Source organism: Myotis lucifugus, unplaced genomic scaffold (genome assembly GCF_000147115.1).
Source record: "Myotis lucifugus unplaced genomic scaffold, Myoluc2.0 scaffold_12, whole genome shotgun sequence".
Taxonomy (NCBI): domain Eukaryota; kingdom Metazoa; phylum Chordata; class Mammalia; order Chiroptera; family Vespertilionidae; genus Myotis; species Myotis lucifugus.
The window spans coordinates 13,649,262-13,661,802 of NW_005871060.1; the positions used below are offsets into that span (position 1 = coordinate 13,649,262).

Genomic DNA, 12,541 nt, shown 5'->3' on the forward strand with positions numbered 1-12,541 from the left:
CTTCCTTATCTTCATTTTTGTATTTTGTGTATGTATATGACCTTGTCTCCTTTGTGCTGTTGCTTAAACATGCTGGTTTGCTTTGGGTCAAAAGCATCAGTGCATCAGCAATATCTTAGCTATTTTTGCTGTTGCTTATTTCCAAAAATAGTCCAAACAAATCTAAGCATTTAGCACTATTCTAATTCTAGATTAGTGACTATTTTGGGAAGTTGGTATTTTATATAAACAAGCTTTTATTGTACCCATTAGTTTTCAAAGTGTGGTGGTCTCTGAACCTTTGGGCTCCTTCAGGTCAAAACTATTTTCATAATAAGACATTACTTGCCTTTTTCACTATGTCGATATTTGCACTGATTGTACAAAAGTAATGGTAAGTAAAACTGCTGGTGCCTTAACACGAATCAAGGCCAAGACTCCAAACTGTTATAGTAGTCATTGTATTCTTAAAAATTTTTAAATGCCAGTTTCACTTAAGAATGTTCTTTTTTTTTTAAATCCTCACCTGAGGATATTTTGTCCATTGCTTTTCAGAGAAAGTGAGACGGAGAGAGAGAAACAACGATGTAAGAGAGACACATCAACTGGTTGCCTTCTGCACATGTTCCCATAACCCAGGTATGTGCCGGGAATCAAACTTGAGACCCTTCAGTGCACGGACCGACACTGTAACACTAGCCACACTGACCAGGGCAAGAATGTTCTTGATAAAGCAGCGCAAATTATTACTTTCAATAAACTTCAACTTATCAGTAGGCACTTTTATAATATTTTGTGAAACAAAATGTGAACTAACCTTTGCTGCATACCAAAATACAATGTTATTTCAAGGGAAAGCATTTGAGCGATTGCTTGGAGTTGTGAGCTGCACTTGTCATTTTTTTTCACAGAGCACCATTTTTATTTGAAAGGATGATTTACCAACAACTGTAGTTATGCAGACATTTTCTCAAAAATGAATAGCGATATCAAGGAAGACCACTGATAGTAGTTATTGCTAGTGATAAAATTCTATTTTTCAAAGGAAAGTTTGGATTTTGGAAAACTAGTATCCACAGCTGTGAGTTTGACAATATCTAGGTATTTAGAGATCGGTGGTGGTATTATTGAATCTATTTTTTAAAAAAAATATCATGAAATATGTCAACATTTAGTAGATCTGCATTAATCAGGGAGTTACCCAGTATTTTCCAATGACCAATCCACACAATGTTACAAAATAATGTTGGGGTTAAAGATCTATTAAAGTACAAAATAGACCAATGGGTTTTATTTATTTATATATATATATATTTTTTTTTTTACTGATTTCATAGAGGATTGGAGAGGGAAAGAGAGATAGAAACATCAGTGATGAGAGAGAATCATTGGTTGGCTTCCTCCTGCACACCCCCTCTGGGGATTGAGCTCACAACCTGGGCATGTGGCCTGATCAGGAATTGAACCAGTGACCTCTTGGTTCCTGGGTCGATGCTCAACCACTGAGCACACTGGCCTAGCTAGACCAGTGAGTTTTAATAGAACATAATGCAAAAGTTTATTCATATAGTTTCTGATTCCAAACTGCAATTAGCCTTTAAAAAAACTACCACCTGTCAAATTTGGATTTAGAATCAAAGAAAAACATCTATAGTAATGTAAAAAAGCTATGAAAATACTCCTTTCCCTAGTTTTATAACTGGCTAAGAGACAAGATTGAAATTCAAGTCTTTTAGGCTCTAGTGTCCATGTTCTCTTAGCTAAGAAATGAACTAGGAGATAAAAGCATAGAGAAAAGGATTGGAATATAGAACACAAACCTCAGTTTTCCAGTTTTCACCAGGGTCATGCTAGTGAATAACCTGTGAAATGGAAAATCATTTAACACCAGCTCTGGTCAGTAATTTTTTTCTTTAAAAAGTGGTAGAAATTTTTTGTTTTACAATGGGAACAGTGAATGAAGTTAAAGATATTTAGCTCATGATTCTAATTATAAAAAATTTGCTTTATTTTCAAGTTGCTAAAAATGTCTTTTCCTTTTCTCTTTTCTCCCCACCAGAAGATTCTAGTGTTCCAGAAACTACAGTAAATGAAAGAAAACCAAGTATATCATGTTTGAAGAATCAAGGAGGAATACAGTATATTGATTTATCTTCTGATAGTGAAGATATTGTTTCTCCTAACTGCTCCAATACAGTTCAAGAGACAAAATTCAACAAAGACACAGTGATTATAGTGTAAGCAGCTAAATAGGTTCATTACATTTTCATTTTAAGGATTTTTTGAGAAAAGTTTACTTATATTTTTCTTTTTTGCCTTTTTAAATTACATCTTGGTTATTTTTTGTTAACTTAGAAATGTACAGAGGTGGTGTATTTCTGGGTAACGATGATTTTCAGTAAGTTATTGAGAACAAATAGTTAATTATTTTTAACTAGAGGCCCGGTGCATGAAATTCATTCATGCGTAGGGTCCCTAGGCCTGGCCGGCAATCAGGGCTGATCGGGGCCTTCTGACTGCTGGCAGGGGCCTTCCTTCGTTCCGTGCCACCCCCTGGTTGTCAGCACATGTCATAGCGAGCAATCAGTCTTCCGTTTGAACTCCCACGGAGACAATTTGCATATTAGGATTTGTATGTATGTGTGTGTGTGTGTGTGTGTGTGTGTGTGTGTGTATATATACACACACACACACACACACACACATTTTCCAAAGATAGAAAATTAATTTAACAAATGCCTTTGTTCACTTACAACTGCTTTGTGATTTGTTCTTAAGTCCCAGAGTCAAATCATTTAACATTTCTTGGGCACATTCTGTGGGGTAGCAAAGAGTTTCTATTGTAGTCAGGAGAAAGATAATAAACATAAAAAAATGTCAAATAATAGATATTGTGGGCAAAAAAGGAAAGGAAATATGCAGTTTGGGGCCAGGGGTAGGTGCATGGTTTCTTAAGAGCACAGCTAGTAAAAAGGCTTCATTGAGAAGACGATAATTGGGCAAAGACCTGAAGGGGATAAGAAAGTGAACCATGTAGAAAATGGGGTGGAGAATGTATTCCAGATATTGGAAATTTTCCTCTTCAATGATCCTAAAATGGTTTCATGCCTGACATTTTTAAAAAAAATATATTTTATTGATTTTTTTACCGAGAGGAAGGGAGAAGGATAGAGAGTTAGAAACATTGATGACAGAGAAACATTAACCAGTTGCCTCCTGCACACCCCCCACTAGGGATGTTCCCGCAACCGAGGTACATGCCCTTGACTGGAATCGAACCTGGGACCCTTCAGTCCACAGGCCAACGCTCTACCCACTGAGCCAAACCAGTCAGGGCTATGCCTGGCATTTTTTGAGAAAAATGGGGAGGGGGAGCCAATGATGCAGAATAAAGGTCCTGTAGTCACAAGGGGTAAAGGAGGTGCTTAATCATGTTAAGCCCATAGGCTATTTGTCTTTTATTCTGGATGAGATGGGAAGCTAATTGAACAGAGGAGTAAAATTGTCTGACTTACATGTTTGGCAGGACTTTGATGCTGTAGGGGTGTAGTAATAGAAACATGAATATTGTTTTAATAACCCAGGCAAGAAATGATGGAGGTTTAGATCAGGCTACTACTTGTGGAAATGATGAAAAGTGGTGAGGTTCTGCATATACTTTGAAGGTAGCGCAGAGAGGATTTATTGATGGATTTCATGTGGGGTGGGAGAGAAAGGAGTCAAAGATGACCAGAAGATTTTTGGTCTGAGCAACTAGGAGAATGGAATTAACAATTAACTGAGATAAGAAGACTATCTTGAATATGCTGTGATTGACAAGACTCTTAGACATATAAGTGGAGATGGCAAGTAGGCAATTGAATGTGACATTTGAATTCTGGGGAAAGATCTAGATTACATACCTAATTTTGTAACTTGTCAGAGTATAGATTTTCTTTTTACTTGTTGACTTTAACAGGGTGACAATGGTTATTATACCGGTTTCAGGTGCACAATTCCCCTAATCTGTATGATCTGTGCCCTGTATAGTGTGTTCACCACCCCAAGTCAAGTCTCCTTCCAGCATATAGATTTGATATTTAAAGCCACATGATTAGATGAAATCACCAAGGGACACTAGTATAGCTGGAAAACAGATCTCTTGGATTTAGATTTAACAATTAAAATTATTTCTGTTAGTTGCATCTATTATCAGGGATTTTCAACTTTTTTCATCTCATGGCACACAATAAACTAATTACTAAAATTCTGTGACACACAAAGAAATATATTTGATTTTTTGCCCATCTGACCAAAAAAATTAGGTATAATTTTTATTCATTCACCCTGGACAACTATTGTTGTGTTGGCTGTTGTTATTTTTATATTTGACAACCCAAGGGAAAAGAGGTCAGTGCCGTTTACTAAATAGTCAGGTATTGCACGTTTTAAAAATTCTTGTGTCAAACTTGTTCAAAATTGCTGATAATTATTATTCTTATTATGATTTTATTATTATTTGGGTGTCCCCCCAAAAAATGTATGCACACTTTAACAGCTGATAGCTCAATTTTGAAAGTGAAATGTATTTTAATAATCACTGCCTTTATTCAAAGTGTGTGTATACATTTTTTGGGAACACCCTATATTGAAGTAAATTATAGACATCCCAACATTACTACCTTTGATTCTTTGCTATACACCCCCCTCCGCTATCAATGAATAATTCTCCACTATCATTCCCAGTTTATGTTCAGATTTAATGTGTTTTGTAGCTGGTTTTTCATGCCAGGATCCTAACTAGAAACATCCACTGCATTTGGATATTATGTCTCTTAATTCTTCATAAACTCCCCTCCTCTTCTCTTTTTTAAGGGTTTCAACTTATTGAGGAGATCAAGTCTTTTCTTAGAGACAATAGATTTTTCTGATTATTTCCTCATGGTGGTATTGAATTTATTTCTGTACCACTTGTTGTGAACTGGACATTAAATTCAAGGCATATTCATATTTGTCAAAAGCATGACTACTTAACTTACTACATCAAGAGACCCATGAGTTTGTCCCAGTGAATGGTTATGAGCTTGCTCACTAGCTTTAGGTTGTCATGCAGAAGAGCAGGTTTCTTTGGAAGAGGTCGTCCAGAGTAGGAATTTTAAAAGGATTCCAACCTGAATTCTTGTATTTTCTCCAAGGACTAGGAAAGCATGAGAGGAAGCATGAACATAGTGAGGCAGAGTGAGAATTCAGAGTTGAGTACATTAGGAATGAGAAATCTGGGTGTAATAGAAAGGGAGACACATGTAATTGTCTTCAAATACTGAAGGACAGGCCTAGTGACAAATGAAGAGATTGATTTTACCCTGTTACCTTAGAGCAGTTTCTCAGAGCAAAGTTTAAGAAGTCAACCTAGAAGCTTAAAATACATGTTCCTGTCAGTGCCCTAATAGGTACAACTGATCTAACATGAATAGGAGTAGAGAAGTTAGTAAAGTACAGATTCCGGATATGTGTCCAAGAGAGCTGTCAAAAAATAGAACTAGCTGCACAGCAAAATCTGCACTCTGATCTCTAGAATGCCTACCATGGTAGAAAACTGAAATTTCAAACGGAGATTTTTTGTTTGGGAGATAGATGAGTAAAACTTGGCCCCTAATGTCTTCTATTATAGGCTAAACATATAAGCTGAAATGGAACATGATTAAAATTAGTTGTTGTAGAATAAAGCCTCATATGGAGTAAATGCTCCCTGTCTGCTAAGGAAGTATTTTGTTCCTGACAGAGATTCTGATATTGATGGGGCCATTCCGATTTTAACACAGATTCTAGTCACATAGGCCATGAAAATTATTTTTTCTTCCTATTCATGTAGTCTTCATAATTTCTCAGGAACAACATGACAACACTCATCTGATATGCAGAATATAGGTAAAAAACGTAGGAAAGAGAAGTGGGCATGCAATAAATATGTGTGTGTCTTAAAAAATAAATGTTGGTGTTTTATTTTTTTCTTTATCATTCCAGCCTGGATAATCTGAAACATTTTCGGAATATGCAGATTTTGGGAAAGTAGATTTATATACATAAACATTTTGAAATGAAAAAAGTTGTGTTGTTTTAATCTTTGACAGATGTAGATTTCATTTAATATTAAAAAGAACTGCAGATGTGCCGTATTTCATATTTTCATATATACATGTGTATGCAATTATAATGCAATAGCATTAACAATACATTAAATTGTTTTTCTCTGAAAATGATTTTAGTTCTGAGCCATCTGAAGATGAAGAGTCCCAAGGCCTTCCTGCCATGACAGGTAGAAATAATGCTATTTCAGAACTGGAAGACCTTTCGGAATTGGAAGACCTTAAAGATGCTAAACTTCAGACCTTGAAGGAACTGTTCCCACAAAGAAGTGACAGTGATTTACTTAAGGTTATACCCTTTTTTAGTAACTGGTTATTGTAGCTGTAATTATGTTTAATATCTCTCCTGTATCTAGTGCTGTATTTAGTCATTTTTCTAAAGATACTTTATGTTTTAAGATAATTATTAACTTCTTTCTGTGTAATAATTAAGGAAATGTCAGGGATTTACTTGAAAGAGTTAATAATAGGTGAGGTTACTCACCTATAGATAATACAATGAGTTTTCCTCAGTAGCTCTCATACATAGCTTGTGAATTCTTATGTGCTTGAATGGTTTTAAAATGAGAACACCCTCCCCTCCCAATCTTCCAGAGAAGCTCACAAATGTCAGGAGGCTTCCCTCCACCCCCATAATGATAAGGGGTTGTTGGCATACATTATAGTACATGCTTATGCTGCTGTAAAAAAGAAGGAATTCTTACCATTTGCAACAGCATGGATGGAACTGGAGAGCATTATGCTAAGCGAAATAAGCCAGTCAGAGAAAGATAAATATCACATGATCTCACTCATTTGTGGAATATAATGAACAACATAAACTGATGAACAAAAATTGAACCAGAGACAGAAGCATCAAACAGACTGTCCAACCTATGAGGGAGGGCGGAGGGTGAGGGTGTAAGAGATCAACCAAAGGACTTGTATGCATGCATATGAGCATAACCAATGGACACAGATAGTAGGGGGGTCGGGGCATGTGCTGGGGGGTGGGAGCAGCCAGGGAGAGGTCAGTGGGGGAAAATGGAGACTTATGTAATATTTTAAACAGTAAAGAATTTAAATTTTAAAAATTTATTTAGTACACGCTGTTTCGAAAAGGAATAGCTGCTCCTTAACTGCAGCAGGATATGACTATGTGATAGTCATTGATAGCCCATTTTTATCAGACATTGTGATTTTTCAAATAATGCGAAAAGGATGGATTTTTATTTAATACTAGAGGCCCGGTTCACGAATTTGTGCACCAGTGGGGTCCCTTGGCCTGGCCTGCAAGATCAGGCCGAAACTGACTCTCTGACATCCCCCAAGGGGTCCCGGATTGGGAGAGGGTGCAGGCCAGGCTGAGGGACCCCGGTGCACGATCGGGGCCAGGGAGGGACTCGGGAGCTTGGCCAGCCGGGGAAGGACAGCAGGAGGGTTCCAGGGAATGTCCGGCCTGTCTCACTCAGTCCCAATCAGCTGAACCCCAGCAGCAAGCTAACCTATCGGTTGGAGCATCTACCCCCTGGTGGTCAGTGCACGTCATAGTGAGTGGTTGAGAGGCCTTAACATATCATTAGCATATTATGCTTTGATTGGTTGACTGGATGACCAGACACTTAGCATATTAGGCTTTTATTATATAGGATTGATCAATTTCATAGTTTTATTTTGATATAATTTAAATGTTATAAAGATCACCTACCTAAAATGTATAATTTAGCCCAGCTGGCGTGGCTCAGTGGTTGAATGTTGAGCAGGAGGTCACGGTTCAATTCCCAGTCAGCACACATGCCTTGGTTGGAACCCCAGTAGGGGGCGTGCAGGAGGCAGCCAATCAATGATTCTCATCATTGATGTTTCTATCTCTCCCTCTCCATTCCTCTCTGGAATCAGTAAAAATATATTAAAAATAAATAAATAAAATGTATAATTTAGTGGTTTGTAGAGATTTACAGCCATCACCATAATCTAATTTTAGAGCATTTTGATCATTCCAAAAAGAAACTTTGTACTCATTAGCAATCACTCCATTTATATAGATTGGTCTAATCTGGACTTTTCATATATGGGACCTATATATATAAAAGGCTAAGTGACCATCCGACTGGCCGGTAGGTATGACACCACTAGGGGGCAGACGCTCAACGCAGGAGCCTTCAAGCCCTGGCGCCACCCCAGGTGCGGCCAGCCAGGGAGGGACTGTGGGAGGTTGGCTTCAGGGCATGTCCAGCCCATCTTGCCCAGTTCTGCCCCGACGGCCACCTTCTAATTAATTTCCTTTTAATATGCACAAATCTGTGCACTGGGGCACTAGTTACATAATAACTAGAGGCCTGGTGCACAAAACTTGTGCACATGGGGGGTGGGGGGAGTCCCTCAGCCCAGATTTCGAGAGGGCGCAGGTCAGGCCAAGGGATCCCATCGGTGCATGATCGGGGCCAGGGAGGGACGCAGAAGGTTGGCCAGCTGGGGAGGGACAGTGGGAGGGCTCCAGTCCTGATCAGCCGGACCCCAGCAGCAAGTAACCTACTGGTTGAAGTGTCTGCTCCCTGGTGGTCAGTGCAAGTGATTGAGTGGCCTTAGCATATCATTAGCATATTATGCTTTGGTTGAATGGACAACCAGACGACTGGACACTTAGCGTATTAGACTTTTATTATATAGGATGATCTTTTGTGACTGGCTTGTCTTCACTTAGCATAAGGTTTTGAAGTTCATCCATGTTTATTAGGACTTCATTCCTTTATATAATAACTAAAGAAAAACAAAATACCATTCAGGACAAACAAAATAAGTCTGAACTGAAGGTATTCTGGGCCTGCTAGTTTGAACTCTGAAGTATAGATTAAGTTTTCTATTCCCTGTTATTTTTAACATGAACCTCCCCCCCCCCCCCCCGAATTGTCATTTTGATACCTTCTCAGTGTTAGATAAAGGAAAATTTAGTGTTATTTATCTTGGGTGTACTTTTTTTCCTGCTAGCAGTGTTATTTGCTTCCTGGTGTGATCCCCTCCCCCTCTCTCCCCCCCAGCATAAGAAGAAAAGAAATGTAGCTACTAGTAGATACTGGGGCTACTTACAGTGTTGGAAAGAGTTTCCAAAAGAAACAAATCTCAGTTTAACAATACTTTGTAGCTTGTTGCCAAATTTTTATGTGGTTCAAGGGGATTTTTTTCCTATAGGAATATTTATCTCTTATTTTATAATTTTTTAAATTCTTTATTGTTGAAAGTATTAACATATGTCTCTTTTTTCCCCCCATTGACCTCTCCCAGCCTACTCCTGCCTCCCAGCACAGGATCTCACCCCCCTATTGTTTTGTGGTCCGCCCCCCCACATTGTTCATGTCCATTGGTTATGCTTATACCAATATACATGCATGCAACTCTTTTGGTTGATCTCTTACCCCCTCCCCCCATTATTTTATAATTTTAATGGGAAAATAGGCTTGATACACAGAATTTATTTGTATGTTTCATTAATTAGAAAATTTTGGAATTTAGCATATCACTCCCTCCATAGCAAAGTACTCTCTTGAGGTAATCTGGATTTCAAGTGATCCCTGACATTTCAAGAGATTTAAAGGTGGCATTTATAAATTACTTTGCAAAGTTTTTTAGACCCATATAATAGAATTGAGGTTATAAAATATAATTTAGTCATAGATTTGTAAAGCGTATGCTTTGGATATTTTGAAAAGGAAGAGGGACTTACAGGATCTGTAAGGACCCAAGATAAGAAAACTAGTATAGAAGACAGCATTCTCGTTTGATTTGAGCCTTTTTAATTTAATTTAATACAAAAATAGCTTATTTTAAAAAGTAAAATTTATTTTTAAGATCTTTATTGTTTAAAGTATTACATCAACCTCTTCCAGCCCGCTCCCATCCTCCCCCTCACCCCAGGCCCTTACTACCTCCTCCTCTGTGCCCATGGGTTATGCGTATATACATACAAGTTCATTGGTTGGTCTCTTCACACCCACCCTCCCCTTCCTTCCCTCTGAGGTTCAACAGTCTGTTCATGCTTCTAAAAATATATATATTTTTATTGATTTCAGAGAGGAAGGGAGAGGCAGAGAGAGATAGAAACATTAATGATGAGAGAGAATCATTGATCAACTGCCTCTTGCACACCCCACACTGAGGATCGAGCCCATAACCCCTACTTATGCCCCAACTGGAAAGCGAACTGTGACCTGACTATAGGTTGATGCTCAATCACTGAGCCATGCTGGCTGGGATAAAAAAAAATTTTTTAATCCTCACTTGAGGATATGTACATTGATTTGAGGGAGGGAGGGAGGGAAGGAGGGAGAGAGAGAGAGAGAGAGAGAGAGAGAGAGAGAGAGAGAGAGAGGGAAACATTAATCAGTTGCCTCCCATACTCACCCCAACTGGGGATTGAACCCAAAACCTAGGTATGTGCCCTGACTGGGAATTGAACCTGCAAACTTTTTAGTGTACAGGATTATGCTCCAATCAACTGAGCCACCCAGCTGAGGCAAAAGTAAGATCTTTTAAAACCAGATAACTCATTGGAAGTATAGGAAACTTTAGTAAGAGAAAAATATGGACTATTCAGTTTCTCCTGAGATCTAAAATGTAACAGAACAGTGTGAAAATATATTGAAGATGTTTATTACATAAGTAATATATGAATATGTTCTTGAACAAATTCAACCAATTCAGAGGTAGAGTAAAAATCAAAAGAGCCCTTTATCCCACTCATCTAAGAAGTATTAGATTTTAAAAAAATAACTACATAATTATAATATGTCAGTGTCCACTGCTAAATGTTAGTTGAAAAGGAATAATATAAATGTCTGTTGGTCTCCCCCTCTCCCTACTTTCTCTTATCCTTTCCCTGCACCCTCCTCAGGGCCTGGAAATGTAAATAGAAAGTTTTTAAGGCTCCAATGCACAATTTTATAATTAACAAAAACCTTGACTATGCTGTACATATTTGACTGTTTTAATTTTTCCTTTGCAGTGATGAGTGAATTTGATACATTTTAAGATATGCTTAGATAGCCCTAACCGGTTTGGCTCAGTGGATAGAGCTTTGGCCTGCGGACTGAAAGGTCCCAGGTTCGATTCCGGTCAAGGGCATGCACCTAGGTTGCGTGCACATCTCCAGTAGAGAGTGTGCAGGAGGCAGCTGGTCGATGTTTCTCTCTCATCGATGTTTCTAACTCTCTATCCCTCTCCCTTCCTCTCTGTAAAAAATCAATAAAATATATATATAAAAAAGATATGCTTAGATAAGTTCAGACTTTTCGATAAACCAGGTTGCCTGAAAATTTATCATAGGATTTAATGAATTTAAAACTATGACATACATATTTCCCGACTTTATATATATTTAATATATTTGTTCTTTAATATTTTGATAAATGAAGCAATTCTTAGTGCTCTTTTTAAAATATTAATATTTTCTCGTTCTGTTAGTTGATTGAATCAACCAGCACAATGGATGGAGCAATTGCTGCTGCCTTGCTGATGTTTGGTGATGCAGGTATGCCTGACTTAGTTTCACACTATATTGACTTATTACATAAGGATCTTTTCATTTTTAATATCTTTAATAATAAAAGTGTAATATGCAAATTGACCAAACGGCTGAACAGCGTAATAACCGTCCGAATGACCTTCTGGATGAAGCCGCGGCTGCGAGGCAGCGGCCAAGGCGGCCAGGGCTGCAAAGGCCTACCCTTTCATGAATTTCTTGCATCTGGTCTCTAGTTGCTCTATAATTTACCAAGTTCCTACATGAATTCTTATAGGATACTTATGAGATATTAGTAACTTCATCATTTTTAGATGAAAAAACTGAATCTTAAGGTTAAGTGACTTACCTGAGTTCATACAGCTATTTCGGAACCCAGTTTTCTAGATTGCTTCTCTCCCCCCCTCCCCCTCCCCAAAAAAGGGAGGGGCAGCTTTCCATTGGTAATTTTGCTTGTTTTCTACAGATCAGATTTCATAACAATGAAGTTTTGGAAGATATATAATTTTTTCTTAAGTATCCTTTCTAATTGCATTGTGGTTTTATTCACAGGTCTACAAATCTGAGTCAGTAGGAACATAATGTCTTGTGGGAAGTCCTAGCTGGAAATCATCATTCCTTCATTTAGTAAATACTTATGCTAAGTTCCAGTCTTGGGATACAAAGTAAATGCATTTAAAGGAGCTTGCAATATAAAAGCAATTTTTTAAGTAAATGCCATCTTGATTTTTTTAACTTGTACATATCAAACAGGTAAAAATAACCTGTAATCTTACTACCAACAAGTAAGGAAGGAAAGAAAACCCGCACTTCATTAACCACTCTTATATTTGCTTTGTATAATATTCTACTTTTACATTGCTTATACATACCATTATACAACACACATACCCGAGGTTATGAATGTGATTATAGGACTGGGTTGCATTTTTTAAATTTATTA

General features: G+C 37.8%; 1 protein-coding gene across 4 annotated transcripts in view; it reads left to right on the forward strand.

Moving 5' to 3' along the window:
• The window catches only part of SMARCAD1 (SWI/SNF-related, matrix-associated actin-dependent regulator of chromatin, subfamily a, containing DEAD/H box 1), an 82,489-nt gene that overhangs the window by 10,286 nt on the left and 59,662 nt on the right, over window positions 1-12,541 (forward strand). For all 4 annotated transcript variants that reach the window (XR_002828166.1, XM_023750428.1, XM_006084623.3 and 1 more), the window contains exons 3-5: window positions 2,039-2,216; window positions 6,225-6,393; window positions 11,541-11,607. Coding sequence is in view for 3 of the 4 variants with exons in the window: in XM_023750428.1 (XP_023606196.1) it covers window positions 2,039-2,216; window positions 6,225-6,393; window positions 11,541-11,607 (414 nt within the window). In the remaining variant the exon portion in view is untranslated. The remainder of the gene's footprint in view (window positions 1-2,038; window positions 2,217-6,224; window positions 6,394-11,540; window positions 11,608-12,541) is intronic.